At 55.1% G+C, this 27,011-nt stretch overlaps 1 protein-coding gene, 1 long non-coding RNA gene and 1 other non-coding gene across 14 annotated transcripts in view; 1 reads left to right on the top strand and 2 right to left on the bottom strand.

Moving 5' to 3' along the window:
- Positions 1-985: 985 nt before the first annotated feature.
- LOC141416823 (uncharacterized) lies at positions 986-8,937 on the bottom strand. Its single transcript, XR_012441401.1, has 3 exons — positions 8,616-8,937; positions 6,570-7,506; positions 986-2,333 (listed from the first exon to the last, which is right to left on the bottom strand). It is a non-coding gene; the product is annotated as an uncharacterized lncRNA (long non-coding RNA).
- Positions 8,871-8,942, bottom strand: Trnag-ucc (transfer RNA glycine (anticodon UCC)). The gene has a single exon. It is a non-coding gene; the product is annotated as a tRNA-Gly (tRNA).
- Positions 8,943-9,190: 248 nt separating this feature from the next.
- The window catches only part of Dpp9 (dipeptidyl peptidase 9), a 37,630-nt gene continuing 19,809 nt past the window's right edge, over positions 9,191-27,011 (top strand). For 2 of the 12 annotated variants that reach the window (XR_012441399.1, XR_012441400.1), the window contains exons 1-11: positions 9,191-9,340; positions 10,353-10,404; positions 12,434-12,519; positions 13,172-13,263; positions 13,383-14,213; positions 16,473-16,726; positions 23,033-23,145; positions 24,127-24,300; positions 24,373-24,541; positions 25,190-25,303; positions 26,276-26,404. Coding sequence is in view for 10 of the 12 variants with exons in the window: in XM_074054373.1 (XP_073910474.1) it covers positions 14,146-14,213; positions 16,473-16,726; positions 23,033-23,145; positions 24,127-24,300; positions 24,373-24,541; positions 25,190-25,303; positions 26,276-26,404 (1,021 nt within the window). In the remaining 2 variants the exon portion in view is untranslated. Of the gene's footprint in view, positions 9,341-9,620; positions 10,088-10,352; positions 10,405-12,433; positions 12,520-13,171; positions 13,264-13,382; positions 14,214-16,472; positions 16,727-23,032; positions 23,146-24,126; positions 24,301-24,372; positions 24,542-25,189; positions 25,304-26,275; positions 26,405-27,011 lie in introns of those variants that run through there. The other 10 variants (XM_074054373.1, XM_074054372.1, XM_020165898.2 and 7 more) reach the window with 10 other exon arrangements.

Below are 27,011 nucleotides of genomic sequence, written 5' to 3'. Positions count from 1 at the left end.
CTGTCTCTATGTATCTTCATTTCCAAGAGTCTGTCTGTGACAGATTGTATGCGTGTCACTATCTCTGTTAACATGTGGCTGTCTGTGGTCACACACGCGTGCCTGTGGGTTCTACATGTGTGACTGTGATTGCACACGGGTGCCACTTCACAGCACAGGACAGGGACCAGGCAGCTGTCCACTGAGAGGGGCTCCTGAACCAGTCTCTCTACCCCAGGTCACAGGCGTTGAGTCTCTGCCTCTCATTCTTTGCAAGAGAAGTGGGGGCATGTGTGCAGAGCAGCTCCGAGAGTGGGGTCCCCAATCAGCCCCTGACGTCACATCACACATTCTCCGTGCAGAACTGAGGGGGATCCACCCACAGCTATGGACACAGCATGGTCTCCAGGGTGCCCCTGGCTCGCCCAAAGGTCGTTTTCTCACCCTGAGAAGTGCAGATGGATGGGAGCCGCTGTTCCCAAGACTTCCCAAGACCTAGATGGGGGAATCACTGGCTTCTCAAAGCAGCCCAGCCCAGGGGAGGAGCTTGGGGGGGGGGCTCAAGGGGAGGAGGGAAGAAAAGGGTGGGGGAGTGTGGGGGAGGGGTGGGATCAAGGGGTGGCATGGGGGAGGGGCGGGGCTCGGGGGTCCCTAACAGGGTGGGGATCCAGAGAGCTAGGGGTTCTGTCAGAAGGCAAGTGAGTCTGAGCAAGGTGCAGAGAAGGGGAGGAGGCCTCAGAGGTGGGGCTCCATAAGGAATGGAGCTCCAAGAGTGGGGGTACAGAGGGTTCCTGGGGTGGGGGGTCCTTCCTCTCCATAGGAGGGCCCTTCCTGCCCTCCAGGACCAGGAGTGGCGGCTGAGGGAGGGCTGAGTGTGGGGGTGCCTCCCAAGGCCACCCTACCTTGTGACCTACCCCAGGGGGCCTGCAGGCTTTTGGGTCTGGGGGGTCCCCATCTTCCTAACCTGCCATGAGGGCGGGTGGGAAGTGACAGCGCCCTGCCCCTTTTGGCATTGGGGGTCCACAGTGACCCACAGGGTGTCCGTGGCCCCATGGACCTCACCGAAGCCCCCTTTCCCAGGGTTCCTATGAGCTCTGATGTGGCCCCCCATCCTGGCCTCCTGCTGTCTCTAATTGACTTTCCTGGAGCTGAATCCACCGGGGCAAGGGGGTGCGGGCCCCAGCAGCTCCTGCCCGGCCTCCCCTCCCCCAGCCCGCTGCTGTAATTTGGTCTAATTCCGCGGGAGACCCCGACAGAGGTCATGGACAGACCCCTCACAGCTCTGCCCTGTCCCCCACTGGCCACCCAGAGCCTTCTGCTCTCAATGCCCCCAACCCGGCTTGGGCCAGGAAGAACGAACCACATGGGCTTCCACCATGCCTCGATTTTGCTGTCTGTGAAATGGTCATAGCACCCCTTGTGCCCCAGGGACTAGATGGCCTCCTGCACCCCAAGCTGGGCTGTGGCAGGCTCAAATCTAGACGGACACCCACAGCCCCTGCTCCCTGGCTCTCTTCACTCTGCTCAGAATTCAAGGTCAAGGGCTTCCATGTTCATGAATGGTCAGGGTCCTGCCAGGAGCCTGTGCTAGGAGGATCACAAGTTCGAGGTCAGCCTGGGCAACTTTAGAGGGACCTTGTCACAAAATAGGCATTTTAAAAGGAGCTGAGGATGTAGCTCAGTGGTGGAGCACTTTGCTGTGTCCCTACTGGGAGACATAGAGCAGACATGGGTTCTCCAGGGCCTGTGGCTCACACCTGTAATCCTAGCTACTTAGAAGGCTGAGATCGGGAGGATGGAGGTTCGAGGCCAGCCTGGGCAAATAATTCACAAGACCCCATCTCCAAAATAACCAGAGCAAAGTGGACTGGAGGAGTGGCTCAAACTGTAGAGCGCCTGATTGCAACTGCCAAGACCTGAGTAGGAGTGGTGGAGAATGCCTGTAATCCCAGCTACTCAGGAGGTGAAAGCAGAAAGATTGAAAGTTCAAGGCCAGTTGGGGCCTCAAAAACAAAATATATTCTTTTAAAAATCTGGGGCATAGCTCAGTGATAGAGCAGTTGCAAGTGTGAGCCCCCCCCCCATTCGATCCCCAGTACCACAAAGAAAAAAGTCACTACAGACACTCTGTACTAAGCACCTACTGTATGCCAAGTCTCACGGTGAGCCCTTATTTTATTTTCCTCTCCCAGTACCCTTTCCACATGGGATAGCACTATTGTCCTCATTTTATAGATGAGGCAGTTGAAGCTCAGAGAGGGAGATTCACTTACCCAAAGTCACACAGCAAAGTCGGGCCCCATGCTGCCCAAAGGGGGCGGAGAAACCTGGTGCAGGGAAAATTCCAGCAGATTCTGCAGGAGGAGGCAGATGTGAGGACAGGAGACTGCTCATGTCCCTCCATCACCCCCACGTGTCCCATCTCTTGGTACCTTTGACCTTCAAGTAGGTGGCTGTTTGTGCAGAGCTAAGAATATCCCTGAAGCGCCGTCCACGGCCTTGAGGTGCAGGAAGGTGGGAGCTACAGAGGGAGGGGTGGGGAGGGAGGGACCCAGGGCCGGCCTCCAGCCTTGCTGCCTCCAGCTAGGGTTTGCAAGCCTTTGACGACAATAAGAAGGCCTTTTCGTCTGCCTCCTGGCACTGCGTAGTTGTACAAAGGCTCAATAAATGTACGTAAAAGATTTGGGGGGGCGGTGGCTTGCAGGGTGATTGTGCATCACCACAGAAGGTCTCAAAAAGCTGAAGCCAGGTGCCAGTGATCACGCCTGCAATCCCAGCTAAGGCATGACATTTCCTTTATCTGCCTTTTACTCGTTTTTCTTTTCTGGGGTGCAGGGCTACAATGCTCCCCACTGAGCTGCACCCCAGCCCTTTGGCTTTCAGTTCATTTTTCAGATAGGATCTCCCACTTTTGCCCTGCCAGCCTCAGGTGGTGATCCTCCCACTTCTACCTCCCAGGTAGCTGGGATTATAGACGTGAGTCACCACACCTGGCCCTCCTTTATCTTTTCCATTTTTGCAGCGTTGGGGATGAAACCTGGAGCCTGACGCGTCTACATAAGTGCTCTGTCACTGAGCCACACCCCAGCCCTGGTGTCGGTCTTCATCTAAACCACGGGCAGAAGAGGTTTCATGTTGGAGCAAATGTTGTATTGCCTGCCATGCTTTTCTGTATGTTGGAACAGTTAAGATAGAGCCGGTGCCAGTGGCTCACACCTGTAATACCAGCTACGCAGGAGGATTGTGGTTCAAAGCCAGCCTGGAAAAATAGTTTGTGAGACCCTATCTCAAAAAAAAAAAAATCACAAAAAGGGCAGGTGGAGTGGCTCAAGGTGAAGGTCCTGAGTTCAAATCCCAGTACCACACACAAAATAAGAAGCTTGAACTCCAGCTCTGTATAATCGTCTAAGCAGAGAAGCCGGGGCCTCAGGCCTTGCCCAGAGCACGGCCACCTCAGGCTTCCTTGGCTGTGTCCTGGGACACTCATGCCTTCGTGTGGCCATGTCATATGTACTTGTCACAGGGCGCCGTGACTTCTGTCAGTGGGGACAGCTGACACGCACCCCTGGACTGTTGCAGCTCACGCCACCTTCGTGGGGGAGTGCCAGCCACGTGACACCTGCTTTTCTCTTTATTTTGCCTACAAAGCTGTCAGCTTGTTGTGTTTGAACACATCTGTGACCCAGTCCAGGTCCAGACTGGTTTGGATCCAACAACCTTTGATTTTTACGGTATTTTCTTTGTGGTTAGCTTGATCTCGATCTACATAGACGGAAGTCTGGTCTTGTGCCATCGACTTTGGAGCCAGGCCACCTGGCTTTAAATCCCGATGCTGCTACTTATAAGCTGTGTGACCTTGGGCAAGTTACTTAACCTCTCTGTGCCTTGAGTCTCTTCAGTGTTTGAAGGAAGGTGCTGCTGATAGAGCCTGAATCGTGGCGCTGTTGGAGGACTGAGTTACAGATGTAGAGTGAGAGAAGCTGGGAGGGCAACCGGGTGGGAGGTGAGAGGGGGGAGAGGGGAATCTCCTGCTGACACCTAGTGGACCGACAGAATTATGGTCCCTTCGCAACACCCAGCACCCCTACCCACCCACCCTCACCCTGGCAGACAAGGGCTCAGAGAGGTGGAGCAACCTGCCCAGAGTCACACAGCACCTTAGCTGTCCCTGGAGGGTTTGAAGGGCTCAAGAACCATTTCCGGTGCGTGTGTGGCTGGGGATGGATCCCAGGGCCTTGTGCATGCCACAAGTGGACTTTGCCACTGACCTGAACCCCAGGTCCCCCAAACCAAGGAATATTTTAGTTTTTGGTTTGTGTGTGGGTTGGTTGGTAGAAAGTGAGCTTGGGGGCCTTGCTGGGGCTCCCAGGGAGGTTTCAGTTTCTCCCAGGTCCTCCTCCACCAGGAAACCCACCAGTTTGTGCCCCAAATCAGCACCAGCCCCAGGCCCCTTCTTTCCTCTGACTAGCTCCACATCTGTTCAAAACATCAACAAATGTTTACCGAACTCTTAGCAACACAGCAGGAATACAAAATAGACTCAAGCAGTAAACCAGAACAACCACCATAAACGGCAGGCACCAGGGAAGCTCACAGCCTGACGGGGGGGAGGAGAAATTGGTGAGTGAATGTGCATGGATGATTGTTCCAGAATTAGGGACGGCCTGGGGGACTGAGGAGGGGGAGCAAGGTTACAGTTAGCCGGGCTCGGGGGAGATCCGTCCCAGGAGGGAACACTGAAACCAACAGTAGAAGGAGGAGACAGCTGCCTTTGAAGAGCCTGGGGGAAGCCAGCAGGCTCAGCCTGTGCAAAGGCCCTGGGGCAGGACGAGCCTGGGTGATGGAGGAGCAGCAAGGAGGCCGTGTGGCTGGAGCAGAGGGAACGAGGGGGACGGAGGGAGGAGGAGGCAGGGAGGGGACAGGCAGGTCATGCAGGGTCCTGTGGGATGCAGGGAGGACTTGGGCTTTGAGCCTGAGGGAGGTGGGAGCCATGGAGGGCTGTGGGCAGGGGAGGGAGGGCCTGGCTCATGGGTGCCCCCTGATGGCTGCTGTGGGGGACAGATGAGGGTTTGTGTGGGATCTGGGGACCCAGGGTGCCTGGACTGTTACAACTGAGTCACAGATGGAAGCTGTTGAGGGGAAGGAGGCATGCAGACTGGATGTGTCTGCACAGCGCTTATCCGACATGCCGGGGCCCTGGGTGTGGCGGCAGTGAGGGGTCAGGGTGGCCCCGGGTCTGACTGAGCCCCTGGAAGGACAGAGCCACCTCAGCTGACATGGGGCTGTGGTGGTCAGATCTGGGGACTGGTCAGGCATAGCATGGCCGAGTTGAGGGTGAGAATCATGAGTCTCCCACCTGGGGATGTGCAGGGACCCCCGGCCCCCAAGTGTGGAGCGCAAAGCCTGGACTGCAGAGGGGACCGTGGGTGTCACCAGGTATAGATATGGGGTCAGGGCCCCGAGAGTGGACAAAGCTGCCTGGAGGGGCAGGGCACAGGAGGGAAGAGGACCTGGGAAGGAAAGGGAGAGACAGGGGCCCCAGAGAGCTGTGGGGAAGCCAAGTGAGACTGGGGGCCTTGTCAGCGTGGCGTCCCAGGGGAGTGGCAGGGTCAGGAGGACACAGACCGCTGGGGCCCCTTGCCTTCCAAACGTAGCAGCAAGGATGCTGGAGCAGCTTCTTTTACAAAGCAGAAAACTGGAAGCAACCTGAGTGTCCAACCACGGGGGACCGGCTAGTTACAGCTCATCCTACAAAAGCCAGTCCTCTCTCAGGAGTCAAATCCTACACATGTCCCTGCAAAGGTTGCATCGCACAGGGGGAATGTGGCCTTACTCAGAAACGAGGTCTCTACCGAGGTCTTCAAGTTAAAAAGAGAAGATGAGGATGGACCCTGGCTCAATAAGATCAGTGTTCTTAAGGAAGGGAATTTTGGGCAGGGTGTGGTGACACACATCTATAATCCCAGCTAAGCAGAGGCAGAGGTAGGAGAATCAGGGTCTGAAGGCACCTCAGGCGAAGCATGAAAGACCCTATGTGAAAAATAACTAAAGCCAAAAGAGTTGGGGTTGTGGCTCACGGGCAGGCTTCAAATCTCCATCCTCCTGATCTCTGCCTCCTGAGTAACTAGGATGACAGGCGTGAGCCTGGTCTCAGGTTTTTGTTCCGGTGGGGGCCAGCCTGGACTGTGATCCTCCTACCTATCCTTCCTGAATAGCTGGAATTACAGTTGTGATCCACCATGCCTGGGTCATCAGTTGAGATGGGGTCTCACTAAATTTTTGCCCAGTCTGTCTTCCAATTGTGATCCTCCTGATCTCTGCCTCCTGAGTACCTGGGATTACAGGCATGAGGGACTGTGCCCAGTCTCCAAAATGATTGTTGATTCAGTTCTCAGTGGCCACCACACTGCTGAACCCCACTGGCAGGTTTTGAGTGGACCTCCCCCTCCTTCCTGGGACCGGCTCCTGGTTTTATTACAGTCTCTGGCCAGAGTCTTTTCTCCTTTGCCAACGAGGCCGCCCTTGTGGACATCTCTCCCAAGGGGCCCAGGCCCTGGCCTTTGAGGACTTGTGCACTTATTCTTTCTTACCTGGCCTTACCAAGCTTCTCACCTATCTGGCTGACACCTTTTTGTTGTTGTTTAATGTCAATCTCTCCATAAATTGCAGCATCCAGAAAAGCCTGTTGTACTGCCTTCATCCTCCGGTTCCATGGTCAGTCTACTGGCCTGTCCTGTTGGGAAGGATTGGTCTATTCTGGGCATCTCAAATGGGAGGAAGCATGTGTGATGGTGGCCACTGGTCTCTTTCATCGAGCACAGAGTGAACGGTGCAGTGGTGCATACCTGTAGTCCCAGCTTCTCTGGAGTCGAGGCAGGAGGGTCACTTGAGTGCAGGAACTTGAGACCAGCCTAGGCAACACAGGGGGCACCTCCTCATCTTCAAAAGAAAAACATTGCAGGGTTCACGCCGATTGTAGCATCTACTAGTACTGAATCTTCACAGCTGAGCTGTACTCCATGTATGGGTGGACATTTGAGTTGTCGTCACTTTTTTTTCTTTTTCGGTACTGGGGTTTAACTCCGGGTCTACACGTCGAGAGCTTGTTAGGAGGTCCTGGCAGGGGAGCGCAGCTACTCTACACCCTTGATGGAAGATTGGTCCTTCTCTCCCAGGAAGGTCGTCCTCTCCACCAGGCGCGCAGCTTCGGGAGGGACGCACATGGAGTGGTGAGGAAGGCGACCCCCGCCTAGCCAGCCAGATCATCCAAGTCAACCCTGGCGATCAATAAGGTGAGAGATGTCGCAGCCAGATCGCCCTCACATCCCAGGACGGCCTTCAGCATTTTATTTCAAGGGTCATACGTGGCACAGTGCCTGCTTTGCAAGTGTGAAGCCCTGAGTTCAAATCCCAGTCCTGTGAAAAGCAGTCAAGGCCCATGGGGACTGATGGACATTTGGAGTCCCATGTCAGGTGGCCCGGCTCATACTGAGAGGCTTCCACTTGCTCTGGGAATAGGATGGCGACCTGAAATGTAGGACAGCCAGTTAAACTTGAACTTCAGACAAACAAATGGTTCCCAGAGCCAGGCATGGTGCTGCATACCTGTGATCCCAGCACCCAGGAGGCAAAGGCAGGAGGATCACAAGTTCAAGGCCAGCCTGGCCTCCGAGAGAAACCCTGTCTCAAATAATTTGGTTTTTTGGAGGCACTTGAACTCGGGGACTCACACTGGCTAGGCAGGCGCTCTACCGCGATTATAGAGCTAGACCTCTTTTTTTTTTTTTTTTTTTTTTTTTTTTGCGGTACTGGGGTTTGAACTCAAGGCCTACACCTTGAGCCACTCCACCAGCCCTTTTTTTTTGGTGATGAGTTTTTTCGAGATAGGGTCTCACAAACTATTTTTCCGGGCTGGTTTCGAACCGTGATCCTCCCGATCTCTGCCTCCTGAGTAGCTGGGATTACAGATGTGAGCCACCGGCGCGGGGCCATAAATGTTTTTTTTTCTTGGCTGGCGACGGTTTGTGAACCTTTTTCCCTTTGGAGTCTGTTCATGGCGGGTGCCATTGTGTGAGGATGTAATAATAAGGTTGTTTATTCTTTAATTTAATTTTTTGAATCTATACTTGGCTCTGCGGTGGGGAGAGCGGCGTGTGCGCACAGCAGAAACCAGCGGCGGCCGCAGACCGCGGAACTAACGCCGCCAGGTTACTGTAGCGCGGCGCTGCTACATTGTAGCTATGTCAGGGAAGCGCCAGATACGCCAGCCAGCGCGGCTTCCCGTAGTGTAATGGTTATCACGTTTGTCCCCCGCCCACGAGAAAGGTACTTGGTTCGATCCTGACTGGAAACGCTCTGGGGCCGTCTAGTTTATTTACTTATTTTATAGGTTACTTTTTTTCTTTTTTCTTTTATTATTCATATGTGCATACAAGGCTTGGGTCATTTCTCCCCCCTGCCCCCACCCCCTCCCTTACCACCCACTCCGCCCCCTCCCTCTCCCCCCCTCAATACCCAGCAGAAACTATTTTGCCCTTATTTCTGATTTTGTTGTAGAGAGAGTATAAGCAATAATACGAAGGAACAAGGGTTTTTGCTGGTTGAGATAAGGATAGCTATACAGGGCATTGACTCACATTGATTTCCTGTGCGTGTGTGTTACCTTCTAGGTTAATTCTTTTTGATCTAACCTTTTCTCTAGTACCTGTTCCCCTTTTCCTATTGGCCTCAGTTGCTTTTAAGGTATCTGCTTTAGTTTCTCTGCGTTAAGGGCAAGACCGTCTAGTTTAAACTATTCTAAAATATTGTCTCAAATTCCATTTGTTAGAAATTCTGTCCCCTCTCTTCTTTCTTCTTGTTTTTTAGGAATTTTTATAAGAAAGAAAATACCTTGCGTTGGCCGGGAATCGAACCCGGGTCAACTGCTTGGAAGGCAGCTATGCTAACCACTATACCACCAACGCCTCACTAAAACAATAATTTTCTGCTTTCCTTTAATAGAAATGTAATCGGTTATGTTGGGTCATACCAAGCTTCATAGGGGTGTTTCTCGTAGAATTCTCCTTTGCAGGACGACACGGCACGTTCCACATCATGGGCCGCCAGAGCCGTTCCAGTGTGTTTCCCCCCATCGCTACGGGCTCGTTGGTTCCGGCCATATGCTATCCAATCACAAGCCGCCGCTTGGGCAGCTCAACTTCCGGGTCAAAGGGACCTGAGCCGGTGGGTCCCCGTGTCCGCCGCCGCCGCTGTCCCCCGCACCCGCCACTTCCGGGGCCGCAGTCCGGGGCATGGAGCCTCGAATGTGAGGCGTCGCCGGCCCCGGGACGCCCGCCCAGCCCGGCCGCCGCCCCGCGCCCCGGTGAGCAGCGCCCGCGCGCCGAGTCCCGTCTCACCCGTGACCCTGAACCCGCCATTGACTGGCCGCGCCTCAGCTGCGACCCTGGACCCGCCATTGACCGGACTCCCCGGAGCCTCCGCCCCAGCCTTCTCGCACCCCGGCCCCGCCATTGGCGCGTCCGCCTCCCCACCCCCTCCCGCTGCCTCGGTTTCCCCTCCGCCCCGCGTCATCCTCGCGTCTTCTTCCCTATTCTAATTGCTCCGTTGGTTGGGCCACCTCGCAGTCTGTCCTCTTCCCGACCCGTCTGACGTCCATCCCCAGGTTGCCCAGGCCACCCAGGTCTGGCCCTTTCCCGGGCCGGCCGCGCCCGAGATCGCGCTCCCCGCTACAGACCCTGACAGCCGCCCGGCTTCCCTGGAAGCTACGGACGTGCTGACCCTCCCTCCCCATGCAAATCCTACGTGACAGATCAGCCATCTCCTAGGACCTGCGACCTGCCCCAGCCCTCGCCTCCCCAGGCCCCATCCCCTCTCCACCAACACCAGGTCCTAATCCTCAACCCCACCTTCCCGCAGCTCCCCGGCCTGCCGGGCGCCCACCTTGGCCCCGCACAGCCTCAGCCCCGCCCTGACCGCTCCATCAAGCAAGGCTGTCGCCCGCCATCTCCTTTTGCCCCCCACCCCTGGCTCCCCCGGGCCTGGTGGCAGTCACTTGGCTCCACCGCAGAAACCAGCCTGCTTTCCAGGAGCTGTTACTAATGCCCAGGAGGTGTGGATTGTAATCCCCAAGCCCTGAAGTCCCTGACTGGGTTCTGGGGGAATTGGGCAACTGGGATGATTTCTCTCCCAGGTTCAGTCCCAGACGTACAGACGGGCTGGGGGCGGGATGCACATCTAGAGTCTAGCCAGGTAGAAAGTCTGTGATCCCAGACTGGAAAGCCAGCCAGCCAGCCAGCCAGCCAGCCGAGGGCAGCCTGTGCCTAGCTAGTCCCTCCATCCGCCTGCCTCCCTAACGACACGTTTATTGTATCAAGGTCCGTGCCCTCGCCTGCTGCTGGAATGGAGGCTCCTTGGACCCTTTAGAAGGTCAGTTACACTGGGGTCGCATAGCCTGGCAAGTTAGGGGGTGGGCTTTGGAATTTGAGACTGACAGGAAGTGGCTTTCAGCAGGGATCACTGACCCAGGGCGGTGGCCATGGCTTTCTGAGCCCCTGCCGAACGGTTGTCCTTTCATGCATTGTCCCCCTCCAGCTGCTGCTGGTAGGAGCCCTCCAAAGGGCCAGGGAGAAAAGGCAGAGCGCCCAATCCTGCTGGATGCAGTGGGGGTGTGGCTGCCCCTCCCCCATCCCACACAGTGCATGGCTCCTGGTCAGCAAAATCAATGTGGATTTTGCTCGGGAAGGGACTTTGGTTCCCTGCTGCCCTTGGTGTGATTATAAATATCCTGTTTAGATGACAGCATTAGTTGTCATTTAGTTTGTGCCTTGCCCGGTGTGGTATGAGTCATATGTGTGCCATTTCATTTACCCTCACAGTAGGCCCAGGTATAGGTAGTGTACTGTAGTCCCATTTTCCATCTGGGGAAAATTGAGGCATGGGGAGGTTAGGTGGCTTCCCCAAGGTCACGCAGCCCAGATGTATCTGAGCCCATCTCCCTCTGACATGGAGCCCCCAACATTTCTCCACTGGACTGGAAGTGCAGCCATGTCTCGTTGTGGTGAGGGTACATCCCTCCTCCATTGTGACCTGCTATTATCGCTGTTTTGTGTCCAGGTTGATATTCTTCTTCTTTTTTTTGGTGGTACTGGGGTTTGAACTCAGGGCCTCATACTTGCTAGGCAGGTGCTCTACCACTTGAGCCACTCTGCCAGTCTTTTTTTGCTTTGTTTATTTTTCAGATAGGGTCTTGTGTTTATACCTTGGCTTGCCTGGACTGTGATCCTCTTATTTATGCTTCCTTCATAGTTGAAATGACAGGCAGGTCAGCATGTCCAGCTTTATTGGTTGAGATGGAGTATCATGAACTTCTTGAGGCTGGCTTCAAACTGTGGTTCTTTAGATCTCTGCTTCTCAAGTAGCTGGGATTACCGCGCCTGGTTTGGTGCGACATTCTTTAAGTTATAGCCACTTGCCTGTACTGGGGCATGGGTTTTCTGAGAAAGTCATTGGTCAGTGATCGTCCCAGTGTTCCCTGACTTTCAGCAGCACTGAACAAGGACAATGTGCCTCCAATCTAAAGCAGCCTGCGGACAGGCTGTGGTTTGAGGCTCAGGGTATACGATAGGATCTGGTCAGACATGGGGCTCCTAGTGAGGGGCTAGCAACCCAGTGTGAGTGTGGAGCATTCATCCACCCAGAGTGGGTCCCCCCCCAGCATTTTCACTCTATGCCAGGAGCTCCTAAGTTGTAACAGCCCCAAATGTCCACAGACATGGCCTGGTGATCCCTAGGGGCAGAATCACCCCAGTTGAGACTCTGCCCCAGGGGGAGGGTGGCACAGAACTATTCTCCAGGTCACTGTTCTTGTCCAGGTCATGATAGGGTGACCAGGTGGCAACTGTGCATCAAGTGTCTGGGACCACTTTGGCGCAGAAGGACAAGAAGGAGCGCATCACACAGAGCGGGAGGACTGGCCCCATATAGGGGCTGGCAGGTGCAGAGGCCGGATGTCTAGGCGCAAGTGATGAGCCCAGTGTGGCAGAGGTCAAGGTCATCAGGGAAAGATGAGGTCAAGAAAGCCACCAGGGAGCAGCCTCAGCGTAGGACTTGGGGTTGGATCTGCTTCCCACAAGTGCCCCTTGGGTGGTGTCGCCGGAGCCACTGGAAACACCTGGGGACTTTATTTTAAGCTAGAAAGAAAAGATGTTGGGGTCCAGGTTTGAGGGACTGCAGCTGGCCACTGCCTCCTTGCTGGCAGGGTCCTGAGGCGGGACAGGGAAGCCCATGGTGAGAGACAGGGAGGTCACTGTAGGGATTTCTTACCTGGAGAAAACCGTCAAGCAAGAAAGTCGCACGGTTCTGGGGAGCACCTGGTACCATCTGGCACTTCAGGAGCATCAGGAACCGTGAGCCTGGGAGGTTAGTTGAGAGCTGCAGCAGTCTCTCCTCTCTGCAGGCCCCGCCCTCCGAGTCAGCTGCACGGTTAATGCGGAAGGTTAAGAAGTTGCGCGTGGACCAGGAGAACACTGGAAGTTGGCGGAGGTAAGGGGGGCCTCAAAGCCCAGACTGGCCGGCGCGAGCTACACTTCTCCAACAGGGTCCCTTCTGATTGTTTTGCACAAGGAGGCAGCGTGGCCTAGAGCAGAACTCCCTTGGCACTGTGGACAGCCACATGGGCACGTCCTGGGTACTGCAGGGTGCTAGTAGCATCCAGGCCTCCACCATTAGGTACCCATAGGGTCCCCTCTAAGTCATGGGAACCACAAATGTCCCCAGACTTCAACAAGAGTCTGCTGGGTGCAGACTTTGGGAGATGGGACCTGCTGGCCTGGCGGTCAGGATGTGGGTTGCAGAGTCCAGCAAACTTGGCTTCTGCTCCTCTTCCTCAATTGGTGAATCCATGTCCAGTCCCCAGCATGAGCCTGGTCCCAGAACTGGCCCCTCATTTCAGTGTGCTACAAACGTGCATACCCTGCGAGTCACAGGGCACCAGCTGAAGCCCACACCTCACCTGGCCTGGAGTGGAAAGTTCATAGAAAGTCCTTTAGTGACCCAGCCCCACACCTGGTTTCTTTCTCACTTTCTTTTTTCTTTTTTATGGTGGTACTGGAATTTGAACTCAGGGCCTCATTCTTGCTAGGCAGGCAGGCAGTCTGCCACTTAAGCCATGCCACCAGCCCTTTTTGCTTTTTAGTTTGTTTTTCAGATAGGGTCTCTCGCTTTTGCCTGGGCTGGTCTCCAACCAGGATCTTCCTGCCTCTGCCTCCCAAGTACCTGGGATTACAGGTGCGCACCACTACACCCGTCCGGCCCCCGTTTTCTGATACTCAGGCACAGGAGCAGTGGGGGAGGCATCAGGAGGGGACTGGGGAGATGGGGAGGCTGCAGCGCTGTCCCTTCTGCAGGCGCAGGTTCTGAACACCGGCGGGTGCGTAAATGCATCGGGGTGAGTGGCTGGTGGCGGTCAGCCCCATCATCCCTGCACGTATTTGTACAAGGTCCTGGGTGGGCAGAGGCTGCCAACCAACTCTGTGGGGACACTGATGGCCCAAGTGGCAGTGGGGGCAGCGCCCATGGGCCCTGCGACCCTTGCTCCCCACCCCCTTCCTTTCTGCCCTGCTGCTTTTTGGTGGACTGACTGCCCGGGAACTGCAGTCAGCACTGAAAACCTGTGGTTTCTTCTTGCCTTTCGCCGTTCTCCCTCACCGTGGGGGAGGGCATTGGGAGGGTCTCAGGCGGATGCCCTAGGGGGGAAGGGGTTGGCTGGTCCCCACCCTTGAAGTGCCAGCGGTGACACCACAGAACTCCAGCCTGGCCTTGGCAGTGACTTCTCCAAAAGGCCTAAAGCTGTCCACTGGTGGTGGGGCAGGCTGTGAGGCGACCTGCTGGTTGGTGGGAAGGAAGTGTAGGTGGACTGGGTCGAGTGGCTTGGAATCCACTCTCCTGCCTCCAGCTGTGTAAACTCTTGCCTCGGAACGGAACTGCAGCACAGGGTGGCACTGGTGGGGGCCTCGCTTGTCACCTGCTCCTCTCCCCAGCCTCCCTGCGAGGTCCCAGCTTTGCCTCCAGGAAGCAGAGCGGCAAGTGGTGGGCCAGGCAGTAGCACGTCCAGGAGCCCAAGCTAGAAGGTTCTAGCCACTTCCAGAAGATTCCTAGACGCTCCTCCCGATGTCTCATTTCATTTCCCGTCTCCTGGATCGTAACTTTGCTTCCTGGGCACTCTGCGGGGATCAGAGGCAAGACAATTTTCTGGGGTTCTTTGCTATGGAAATGCGTTGTGGGGTTTTTGAAGGCTTTTGGCTAGGCTCTTGGTTCTGGAGGCCATGATTTCTTTCCTGCTATATACAAGGCTTGAATTGGGGTGGCAACTTTGGGATTCTTAAGCCAGTCAAAAGTGCTCCCCCTGGCTGGGTTTTCTGGGCTTGTTGCCAGTGGCACTTGGGACTGTTGTGGGTTCCTGAGCCCTAGCTGATCCAGGGCCTGGCCCCTGTCTAACACCGCCCAGGCCTCCCTGCTGTCCTGGGGGTGAGCTACAGCTCTGCAGGGGTTAGGACACCCTGTATGTAGCCTGTGGCAAGTCCCCCATCTTCTCTGGGTTGGACTTGTGTGGCCAGAGGGTCGTGGCTGCCCCAAGGGTCTGCGGTCCACATCTTCAGAACTTTTCAAGGGCACTGAACTGACTGCTCTGGCTGGAGGGCAGACACACTGCTTGCTGGGCCCAGGCCCCTCTGCCAGTAGGACTAAGTGAGGGAGGAAGTACTTCCCTGTCCTTGGCCAGGGCCCAGACGTCAAGGCACTGCTGGGGCTAGACAGGGCAGGAATGCTCTGAAGCCACCCGCCCAGAAGTTGTCTTCCCCATGGGTCCGTGTCCTGCTGTGCAGGAAGCCTGTGATACCCACCCCCCAGGCCTTTCCACGTGATGTGGGTGTCCTGCAGAGTGAGGCCTAGGAGGCTCTCTAGAGTATTTGCCTGCTACACCTGCCCAGGGGGCTTGTCACCCAGCATCTCAGTGGAGGCTGAGAGCCAGGCTACCTCCACTGAACCCCCTTTTTTCATTCTGCTCTCCCAGCCTCAGTTTCACCACCTGTTGCAGGTCAAAGTTTACAGGTCCTGGTTTCAAATGTGCTCAGGGATATTCTTAGCTGTCTCCCCTTCTTACTTAAAGTGGGTTGGGGTCCTTTCTCCTACGCTGGTCACTCTGTTGGTGCTCCCCCTTCCTGTCCTAGGACTCACACCCCTCCTACCTCAGTCTCCCATGTGCTTGGGTTACAGGTGGGCGCCACCATGCCACCATGGGTCTGTTGTTGGGAGCTGAGTGAAGGGGCCCAATTACTGTGTCCCTAGAGCCCTCACCTCTGCCACCCTGCCCCTGTGGGACTGCAGCTTTGCTCCTACCCCTGCAAGGGAGCTCCCACTGATGCTGGTCCCAGAGGTCAAGAGGTGCGGCATGGGCCGGGAGTCACGGGGAGCCTGCAGTGAGGCTGCCCTCGGCTCTCTTCCCAGACCGCTGGCGCTGCCAGAACCGGGTCACTGTGGCCTGGCTGTTTGGATTTCCTAAAGCAAATATTTGCCTGGCTGCTCCAGGCTGGTGAGCAGTGTGCTAAGCCGGAGGCAGCTGAGGGAGGGAGCTGTTGGGGGCAGCAGCCCTGGGTGGCCTGGGAGAGCCGCAGGATGTCATTTGGGAGGATGTGCACACTCGCCCACCTGGGTGATGGCCCAGCACATCCTCCCTGTTGCTCTGAGCACGCACAAGGAGGCAAGAGTCTTCCAGTGGGCTAAGGCAGGCTGCAGGATGCTGACCTCTGCCTTTATCCCTTTTGTTCCGTGGCCAAGTGTGCCTCCCAGCAGGCTTTATGAGAGATGTTCCTTAGGGACTGCGGGGTGCTAGGTCCCACATTAGGGTCTGGGGACATGGCCATGAATGGGACAGATATGGGGAGACAGGAGTTTGAGTAACCATGGTGACAGATGCTCGAGGGGGGACAGCAGGTGGCATATGACAGATTACTGGAAAGACCAGCTTTGGTCAGGGTGGTTAGCCTAGAGGTTTCTAAGGGTTTGCCAAAGGTTAAGCTAAGATCTGTTTAGAAGTTAGCCAAGCGAAAAGAGGAAAAAAGTGTTTGAGGCAGAAGGCAGCATGTGCAGAGGCCCTGGGGAGGGAGGAAGGGGTCCGGCCTATTTGAGGAACAAAGGCTAGTTTCTCTGGGACCCAGTGATGCAGCAGGGTGGGGTTCAAGAATCTGGTGGGAGGCAGACAATAACCTCCAAGGCTGTGATGAGGACTGGGGTTTGGGTGGTTTTTTTTCCTTTTCTTTTTGCAGTCCTCAGGGCCTCACCCATGCTAGGCATGAGTTAGCAGCCTGCAGAGACAGGAACCAGTGGAGACATTTAGAGGACAGTGTGGCTGCACAGGACCGGGTGCCTGGTGGGGGAGTTTGGGAGGAAAATGACGCCTCTTCTCATCCTTTTACCTTCTCGGCCCTCATGCCTTGTAGCTTCTCACTGCATTCCGAGGGGGCCGAGAGGATGTCCGGCGGGGCCCCGCCGGCTGAGCGGGCCGCTGTGGGCGACATGGACGACAAGGCCACCCGCTTCCAGGTGCAGAAGCACTCATGGGACGGGCTGCGGAGCATCATCCACGGCAGCCGCAAGTACTCGGGCCTCATCGTCAACAAGGCCCCGCATGACTTCCAGTTTGTGCAGAAGACAGACGAGGGTGGCCCGCACTCCCACCGCCTCTACTACCTAGGTAAGTCCACCCTCCCCAGGGCAGTAGGGCCCGTGAGCTGGAAGAGCCCCTAGGTGGCCTGCCCTGGCATGGTGCATAGGTTCGGCTGTGCAGGTGATCAAGCAGAGGATGCTGTTGACCATCATGGTGCAGTGCTGGCGAGGGGACTCTGAGCCTGGAAGTGGCTTCCGGTGGTCAGCTAGACCACTTACCTGCACCTGGTCCCGACTGGGAGGGGCTTATGAAAATAAGCCAGGACTCCGGTCCCCAGGGGAGTCACATGCCACTCTAGGGGCTCATGTGCTAAAAAGGATCCTTTCCGAGGCAAAGTGCTTTGATTGTGAAACTGCCTGCTGTGGCTGGCTGCGGGGGGTGGCTCACCACATTCTCCTACCTGTCCCAGGTACCCCAGTGAGTGTGCTCACGGTGGCCACTTTTTCCTTGGTCGTGTACCCTGTGAGCAGTGCTTTCCTGGGCCTGGATTCCAGCAGGGTCACCAGAGCCTCAGGACACAGATCAGGCCCCATGGGGTCCTGCAGCCTTAGCAGCCAGGCCAGGGCTTGGCCCCTTACAGTGGACAGGAGGTATCTAGGAGCAGACAGGCACTGGTCACCTAAAGGACTCACAAAGCTGCAAGGAAAAGGGCCTGTGGAAATCAACCAGGCCCTCTTCTTTAGAAGCTGTGTGACATGTGCCTGGCACTGTGGACTCTCGACCGGGTCTTTCTCTGTGGGGCATCCTGTACTGCAGGCACTGTGCAGTATTCCAGGCTGCCACCCACCCTGTGCCAGGAGCTCCCCCAGCTGTGATACCCACACATGCTCTTGGATCTCAGAAGCCTTCATGTCTTGCAGGGAGGAGGAACCACTTGAGGCATATTTGGGGGACAGTGCAGGTTGCACAGGACAGGGCAGGTCTGGAAGAATCCTAGCATCTGGTGAGGGGACCTTGGGAGCAAATCAACCCTTTCTTGTCCTCATGTTCTCTCCAGACATGGGCCAGGGATGGGGCAATATTGCCCACAGTCGTTAACTACTGTATAGGGTGGCATTAGAATTATTCTCAGGTCAGTCCTCTTGTCTCAGTGGCTTGCCATAGTAGTCTCAGACCAAGAGCATGCCTGCAAGTGCCCGGGCCCTGAGGCCACACTCGAATGAACTAGTGCTTTTCTGAATCAGTGGATGTCATCCTATGCCTGAGGCTGACCGTGAGCTGATGGTGGAGAATGAGAGGGACACCAGGCAGCTGTCCTTATCCTGCAGTTCACACCATCCCCTTCAGTTAGGCCTTGTGGAAACTGGACATGCTGAACTTAAAAAGATGGCCATCATTTGTCTGATGCTCGTCTGTCTTCCTATCACTTGTGGTGGCTTCCAAGCTATAGGAGCAGTGCAGCTATGACACCAATCACATGGCTGCAAAGGTGACAATAATTCCTCCCTGGCCCTTTGCAGAGAGGTGCTTGCCAAGGCTGGTCTAGAAGAAATGAGGACTGGAAAGGCTTCAGATTTCAGCCACCCAAAAGAGCATGGCCCATAGGCTAGGAAGTGTCTGGGGCCATGCTGCTGGGGGCTGTGGCTTCCCCTGGTTTTCTCTGCAGTCCCTCTGGCCTCACTCCACTTGCCATCTTGGTCCAGATACTTGAGTGAGGTTCCTGTGGCTTCCATAACAGATTAGCACTGAGTTATTGGCTGCACACACACAAATTCATTGGCTTTCAGCTCCAAAGGCCAGAATCTGAGGTCAGTTGTGCCTGTGGGCCACACTCTGTCCACAGGCTTTAGGGGAGGATCTGTTACCACCTTAACGTATTCAGAGCTGCAAAGCCCTGTCTTATTATATAGGGTGACATTTGCACCCAGGCCCAAGGATGTAGACATCTCTCTCTGGAGTTTGCTATTCAGCTTCCACAGAGCTGCAGAAAGGGATGGAAACCCTTCCAGCTGATGTCAGCCTCAGTGGGGCATCTTGTAATCGAGATGTAGAGGCATCATGTGGAACCCAAAGGCACAAAACCCTCTGACCTCAGGCAGGAGACTGGGAACCTTCCAGAAACCATGTACCGGCTCTGTATATGAACCTCCGCCTCACTCCACTCTGCCTATTTTGCCCACCTGACCTCCCCGCACCTCCCAGGGTCCAGGGGCTCCTCTGCTCCAGCAGAGATGGATGAACTTTCTCAAGAAGAAATCTGACTGGCTCTGTGTAGGTCAGATGGCCCAGTCAGCTCTAGTCAGTGCTTATCTATGCTAGGATGGGCCAGTCTTTATCAGCTTTCTCCAAGTTACAGGGAGAAGGAATCTGATTGGCTCAGTGTAGGTCACATGATCCAGTCAGCTTCAGCCTGTGCTTGTCTGGGGAGAGGGAGGTCCTTGCAGTACACCTGAGGTTGCTGAGAGCCCTTCCAGCCAGCCTTCCCCAGCAGGTAGAGGAGTGGTTCCAGACAAGGTGTACACTTGGCAGAGACCCCAAAATGTACCCAGAGCAGCTGACAGCCATGCTGTCTCTATCCAAGTGATGGTCACCCTTCAACTGACCTCAGTTCACCTCCAAATCCTGGGGGCAGGCCTTCCCATGGCCCCCAAGCATTTATCCATACCTTGGCACCAAGCCTTGCCTTGGGCTAATGCTGGCAGCCAGCAGACTCCAAGGGCAAGGCCCGCCTGCTGTCTTGAGTGTGTGACCCACTCATTGCTGCTACTGCTGGGACCTCTGTATCCTTGCAGGTGGCAGGTTTGCTGCTTGGGCACACAGAGTTAGTCACCAGGGAGGACTTCAGATCTATGGCATGAAGTCCAGCAACAATCTAGGTGGAACAGAGAAGGGGACCTTCTGGATCCTTCTGCAGTAGAATGGGCCAGAGATGCCTGGGGTTCCAGGACTCAGGAAGCACTTCCAACCCAGTTCTCCAGCTCGAGCCTTGGCTCAGCCTGGCACCTTGCCCACAGCCTTGTCTGTGGGGTAGAGGAGGCTGCAGGGCCCTGGACTCTCAGAAGGGAAAGCCAGGACTCTTGGCTCCTGTGTCCCAATCAATATTCCAAGGGCGAGCCCTGGCCCAACTTGGGTCATATGCCCTTACCACCAAGGCCACACCCCACGGTCACTGGGTGCAATGTTGTTGCAGGCCTGAAGCACCTGCCGTGCCTGAGGCTAGAGAGTGGGTGACGATGGGCCGTGGGTATATGTGAAGGGCAGAGCTGGTAAGAGAAGGCCGGGAGGGATGGGGCAGCAGAAGTCCATGCTGTCGCCAGTGGCCTCACTCCTTGCCTCAAATGCTGGGTGTCATCGGCACTAGTGCCAACTGCAGCCTGTCTAGGAATGCGCTGGCTCACACCCTTAGTTTAATCACTTATTAATCATCCACAGAGGGGATGTGGCTCAGTGGCCTTGGCAAGGCCTCCCTGTCGACTTCCTGTTTGGAAGGCCCCGGCACTCCCCAAGAGTCCCTGTGGATAGGGCTGTCCCAGAGCACAGGCTGCTAGCTAGAAAATGGCTGCCACCACCTCCCAGGCTGTCCCATTGCCCCACAAAACTCTGTTCTTAAAAATTGAGATATAGGGCCCGGCCTGGTAGTTCACACGTATAATCCCAGCTATTAGGGAGGCAAAGATAGGAGGATTGTGGTTTGAGGCTGGTCTGGGCAAAAGCATGAGACCCTATCCAAAAAATAATTAAAGCAAAAAGGGCTGGCAGGGTAGCTCAAGTGGTAGAGCGCCTGCTCAGTGAGCACAAGGCTCCTAGTTCAAACCTTAGCACCACCAAAAAAAAAAAGTGGACATGTAATTCAGTTTGCATAATGTCACACTTTTAAAGGTACTGAACTGAGTAGCTTTTAGAAGTATTTTCAGTGTTGTGTAGCCATCCTCTCTGTCTGGTTCCAGAACATTCTCAGCATCCCAACTAGAAGCTCTGTGCTCATAACCACTCCCTCCCCATCCTCCTTCCCCCAGCCCCTGGCAACCCGTCCTCAGCCTTCTGTCCTCTGGACATTTCATGTCAATGGAATCGCACCACGTGCCTCTTGTCCCCACTTGCCTTGTGGCTGTGGAAAGGAAGAAGGCCCGCAGGCTGCCTGGTGGCTGGGCCATGTCTACCCTGCACAGACCTTAGGAGTTCAAAGGTCCTTAGAAGCTGTGCGTGGTGTTGTCTAGTGTGCCTATTTTCACAGCTTCTTGGGAGGCGCGAGGATCTCCTGAGCCCAGGAGCCAGCCTGGACAGCTTAAGGAGACCCCAGCTGGTGGAAAGATGAGAAATAGAACTGTATAAGGTCCTTAGAGAGCAAGCTGCATTCTCAGCACTTGACTCTCACCTTTCACCTGCACACATCTGAAATTAACTGCATTTCACAAGCGCGCTTAAAAGGGGTGCCTTTTCTTTAAGTGCTCTCTCAGGTGACCAGTGGCACTTCACACACCCGCTCTCTCCATGTAGAAAGCCCTGGGCGTCCCTGACAGTGAGGTTTGGTCCCCAGCCTCACAAAATCAAATTAGCTGGGCATGGAAGGGCACCACTGTAATTCCAGCACTTAGGAGCAGAGGCAGGAGGATCGAGAGTTCCAGGCCAGACTGGGGTCACATAATGAGACCCTATCCCAAAATCCCAAAATCCCGGCTACTCAGGAGGCAGTGATCAGGAGGATCGCAATTCACAGCCAGCCTGGGCAAATAGCTCACGGACCCCATCTCGAAAAAAACATCACAAAACAGGGCTGCTGGAGTGGCTCAAGGTGAAGGTCCTGAGTTCAAGCCCCAGTACCACACACACAAAAAAAGATGAGTGTTAACTAAGCTAAAATAAAGTAATGAAATAAAGGGGAACAAAGGCAATTGAGCTTCCTGCATTTCATTAGGTCTGCATCTCCAGGGGCCTCTGCAGAACATCTTGCACAGTTCTGCACTTGGAGGAGCCCGTCCTGTCCCACATGGGGACACAGAGGCCTACTGGAGATGGTCGAGTCTTCTGCCATTCACTTTATTAATATAAACAGCAGTGTCATCCATCAGATCTAAGAGACTCCCAGATGGAAGATCCACCATTGCAGTTGGTTCTCTGTATCCCCAGCTTCCACATCTGCAGTGTCAGTCAGCCACAGAGGAGCCAGCCACAAAGTCAACCAATCATGAATTGAAAATATAAATGCCTGTAATCCCATCATCAGGAGGCTGAGGCAGGAGGATCTTGAGTTCCAGGCCAAACTGGGCCACAGAGCCAGACCCTGTCTTAAAAAAAAAAAAAAAAAAATCAGTAGGGAAAATTGGATCTGCACTGAAGATCCCCTTTTTTCCCTTGTCATTACTCTCTAAATGATACAGTGTAACAGCTTTGTTTCCAGTGCTGGCCTCCTTTCAAGTATTAGCAGTCAAGTCTAGAGTTGTTAAAGTCTTCTGGAGGATGGGGCCTGTTCTCTGTAAGTAATGCACCATCACACCTGAGTGACTTGAACATCTGCAGATTTTGGCATCTTCAGGGGTCTTGGAAACAACAGTCCTGCATGGATTCCAGGCAATGCTATATTTTATCAGCTCCAAAGAAAGCGATCACAGCCCAACCTCAGCCTGCTGATGAAGTACAAGCCAGCTCAGAATGTCACCAACTGCACTGAGAACTTTAGGTCTTTTGTTTGTTTGTTTTTGACAATACTGGGGATTAAACTCAGGGCCTAGCTCTTGCTTTAGCCTTTCAGATAGGGTCTCACACTTTTGCCTGGGCAGCCTTAGACGGAGATCCTCCTGGCTTCACCTCTCTCGTAGCTGGGATTACAGAGTGGGTGTGAGCCACCACTCCTGGCCCAAGCTTTATGTCTTACACACCCTACAATCCTCACAAAGCAGTCACTTAGCTGTTATCTACCATCTCTTATTTTATAGGGAGGGTAAGATCAAGTTAGTGGTTCTCATTGGGGTGACACTGCCCTCAAGGGACATCTGTGGTTGTCATGTGCTCCTGACATGGAGTGGGTGGAGTTCAAGGCCATACTGCTCCACACTGTCGGGAGCAGGACACCCCCTAGAGAATGTGAACGTCCACTTCCTTTGCAACAGGTTTGCCGTAGAAGGGCCTTCAAGAGCCGGGTGAAAGCTGAGTATCGCCAACCATCCTCTCTTGTTCTCTCTTATGTGTGCCATTTTTCCCCGCACTCGAGGCCATGATACTTGGTGCGAGTGTCTTAGAGGTGGGAAACCCCCTTGCTGAAGTAATCTGACCCAGGGTCCATGGCTTTGCCCTGGAAGCAGGGGGAGCCTGAGCCATGGCCCAAGGCTGCCACCCAAGACCCCATCCCAATGCTGAGCAGGGCCCTCATTCTGGGGTTTTCCATTTTCTGCCCAGGGATGCCTTACGGCAGCCGTGAGAACTCGCTCCTCTACTCGGAGATCCCCAAGAAGGTCCGCAAAGAGGCCCTGCTACTGCTGTCCTGGAAGCAGATGCTGGACCACTTCCAGGTGAGCCACCTGCTCGCCATGCTTAGAGCTCTTATCCAAAGCATCTCTGCTTTCTGACTGCATGGCAGGGATGGGCAGCAGCAGGGAGGAGACCCCCCAAGGCTAGCTAATGATGAGTGCCACTCCAAGTGGGTGCCTGAGTTAGTGCCCAGTGGAGGAAGGTGCCTTCTGCACTGGTGTGTTTATGACTTTTTGATGGTGAAAATAGTGCAAGGGTGGGCTGGGGGTGCAGCTCTTCGCTGCCCTAGCGTGTGCTGAGTCCTGGCTTCATCCCTAGCATTGGAAAAAAACAGAAAAGGGCCAGCAAATGTCACGCTCTGAGTCCATCTGGTCCAGTCCCGGGTTTGCATAGCTTTCCAGGAAGTGTGGGAGAATCTTGCTTTTGGTTCTGCTTCATAATTTAGTTGCATTTGTTTGGTGGGGTTATGGATGGAACCCAGCGTCTTACACATGCTAACTGCATGCTCCACCATTGAGCCACATCCCGGTCCCCATCTCCCTTTAAAACACACTCTGTGTGTGTTCCCTGGCCTTCACAATTCTCCTCAGCTGCTGGGACCCCTGGTGAGGCATTGGGGTTCGGGAGTCTTGAACTTGCACCTCTCCACCTTTGCAGGCAGTGAAGATATTTAGAGTAAGCTCCTGAAGTGGTGCAGGAGGGTGGGGATGCGTGGCACTGGTGCCAGGGACCAGGGACGAGGGCTGCCAAGAATCCAGAGGAACGGACTTCAGAAGGGGCAGATGGATGGGGCCCAAGTGGCTTGCTAGGCCAGCACGAGGCCCTTGAGTTCAATCCCTAGTGCTGCAAAACAGAAAAGCAGGGACGAAGCTTGGGTAGACCCCGGGAGCCTCCCCACCACCGCCTGGCATGCACCCTCTGGCTGCCTGTTGTGCACAGCACAGAAAGTTCTCCCAAGGTTGGCCCAGGCTGGAGGGGCACCATGACCTGAAGTTGACACTGTAGCCTCCCTGTGTTCACAGGCCACACCCCACCATGGGGTCTACTCCCGGGAGGAGGAGCTGCTTCGGGAGCGGAAGCGCCTGGGTGTCTTTGGCATCACCTCCTATGACTTCCACAGCGCCAGTGGCCTCTTCCTCTTCCAGGCCAGCAACAGCCTCTTTCACTGCCGTGATGGGGGCAAGAATGGCTTCATGGTGCGTGCTGGCCCAGGCCACAGGATGGGGGGCGTGGTGCGGGGTTGCCCCTGACCCAGCCTCTGTGCCCAGGTGTCTCCAATGAAGCCGTTGGAGATCAAGACCCAGTGCTCAGGGCCCCGAATGGACCCCAAAATCTGCCCTGCCGACCCTGCCTTCTTCTCCTTCATCAACAATAGCGACCTGTGGGTGGCCAACATTGAGACAGGCGAGGAGCGGCGCCTGACCTTTTGCCACCGGGGTAAGGCCAGCATGCTGTGCTCCCACACATGGTACCTGAAGTGAAGCCAATCCAGCAGTTCTGTGCACATGTGGCTCTCTATCACAGCTGCCAGCCCAGCTTCTAGACAGTCCCCACCCCTCCCAGGCCACTCTCCTCTGGGGACCCTCTATGGCTCTCCAACAGGGTCCCCCTGAGGAATCCTCCTACCACAGTGGTCTGCCCCCTCCCCTCCAGGCACTTGCATGCCCTGTTCATCCCTCCCCGCCTCCACTCACGTGGGGTACACACTAACCTCACCTGCCCCTATTCTGCCTCACTGTTTCCCACCCCTGTGGGTGTCTACGGGGCTCTCTGCACCATGGTGGGATACCTGTCCTCTAGCCCCAGACCCTGCTTTCTAAACCTGGACTTGGTGGGGTCCAGAGACATTGTTGGTCATCACACCTTGGGGAGTTAGCTCCTGGCATGGAGTGAGTGGAGGCCAGGGACACTGCTCAGTGCCCTGCTGTGTCCAGGATGCTCCCTGTCCCCAGAGAAATAACTGCCCAGTGTCCATAGCTTGAGGCCAAGGAGCCCCACTTTGTGCTTTTCTCTGGGTGCCTGCCTTGCATCTCATTGCTAAGAGGCCATGTGTATATCTCTCACCTGTGTGTCCCCTCTCTCCAGGATCATCCAATGTCCTGGATGACCCCAAATCTGCTGGTGTGGCCACCTTCGTCATCCAGGAAGAATTTGACCGCTTCACAGGCTGCTGGTGGTGCCCCACAGCCTCCTGGGAAGGTGGGTCCCTCTCCTGGGCACACACCTCTTCCCTGCCTGCCTTCCAGCCCAGCACCTTGCTACCCTTTGTACGTGTCACTGAAATTCTCTCTTGGGTCTCAGTGCCAGTGCACAGGGAGCCCTAAGGACTGCAGCCATCCCTGTGTGAGTCCACAGGATCAGCACAGAACAGGACCAACTGTGGCCTCCCTCGCCACCCAGCCTGTCTTTCCTGCATGACTGTGATGTCTCTGGGGATGTCAGTGGCCATGAGATGACCCACTAGGCAGTGGGTTGAGAGCCCTTCTTGGGCTGAGAAGGGAGTGGGGCCTCGGGACTTCAGCATGGCCAAACAGGCTCCTCCTAAGCTGTCTCCACCATTGATTCCTTGAGTCATGTGAGCCCAGGGCCTCGCACGTGCTAGTCAAGTCACAGGGTAGCAGTATAAATGAGGTTAACTGCCCATGCTGCAGGAGGCTGCAAGTCTGACACTAAGGTGTGGTCAGGGCCAGTTCCTCCTGAGGCCTCTCCTTGGTTTACAGATGGTGTCTTTTCCATGTGCTCACATGGTCATCCCTCTGCACACACCTGTGTCCTAATCTCTCCTTATAGGGACTCTAGCCTGACTGGATTGGGCTACCCTCTGGCCCCATGAATCTTAATTGCTTTTTTCAAGGCCCTGTCTCCAAACATGGCCACTTTTTATGACCTCAGATTAGGATATGATTAGGATGTGACCCTTGTGGGTTCAGCAAATAATTGGGAAAGGAGTACTCCAGCAACACTTGTGGACCACCTTCTAGGGGTTGCTTCCTGCTGGGAGTTCCCATGGTACAAGTCATCCCTAAGAGGAGGCATGACTCACTTCCGGCCTGGCAAGTGTCATGGGCTCTGAGCTGCAGGCCCGGCACAGCACAAGTGGCAGGAAGTGTGGCAACAGCGAAGGCTGCCTCCTGACTCCTGGCCCCTCAGGATCTCCCCATTCCCTCCAAGGTTCTGAAGGCCTCAAGACACTGCGGATCCTGTATGAGGAGGTTGATGAGTCTGAGGTAGAGGTCATTCACGTCCCCTCACCCGCACTGGAGGAGAGGAAGACAGATTCGTACCGGTACCCCAGGACAGGTGAGGCCCCAGGACCAATGTGGGATGCTGCTCAAGGCCTCAGGGCTGTGGCTACCAAGGGACACCGCTGTGGGTCCTTGGGCACTTGTGTGCACATGCTGAGCACTCAACAGAAGCAGGAGCAGGTTTGCTAGGGGTATCACTTCCTCTTCTAGCCTGGCCTCGCCATCACAGAGCTTAGAGCCAGCAGGCTGTCTGGACAGAGCCACACACCAGACAGCCTCTGCTCCTGCCCAGCTCCACCATTGAGCACATAGCAGCACACACACAGCAAACCCAGTGCATGTGGCCGTGTGCCAGTAAACTTTATTAAAGTTAGCTGGCATGGTAGTACATGCCTATAGTCCCAGCTCTTGGGAGGCTGAGGAGGGATGGTTGCTTTAGCCCAGGAGTTCAAGGCCAGCTTGGACAACATCGATAGACCCCCAGATCAAAAACAAAACAAAACAAAATCTTCATTGAAGTTTGCATTGCAAATAATTCAGATTTGAAATACATGTCATTTTTACATCATGCAAAATGTTATTTTCATCTTTACTTATTTTTACCGTTTAAAAACATTAGGAAGCAAGGCATGGTGGTACATGTCTGTAATCCCAGCATTTTG

This window comes from Castor canadensis, chromosome 14, assembly GCF_047511655.1.
Source record: "Castor canadensis chromosome 14, mCasCan1.hap1v2, whole genome shotgun sequence".
Lineage (NCBI taxonomy): Eukaryota > Metazoa > Chordata > Mammalia > Rodentia > Castoridae > Castor > Castor canadensis.
Note: the sequence above shows the minus strand (reverse complement) of the source record. Positions and strands in the feature narration are given on the sequence as shown.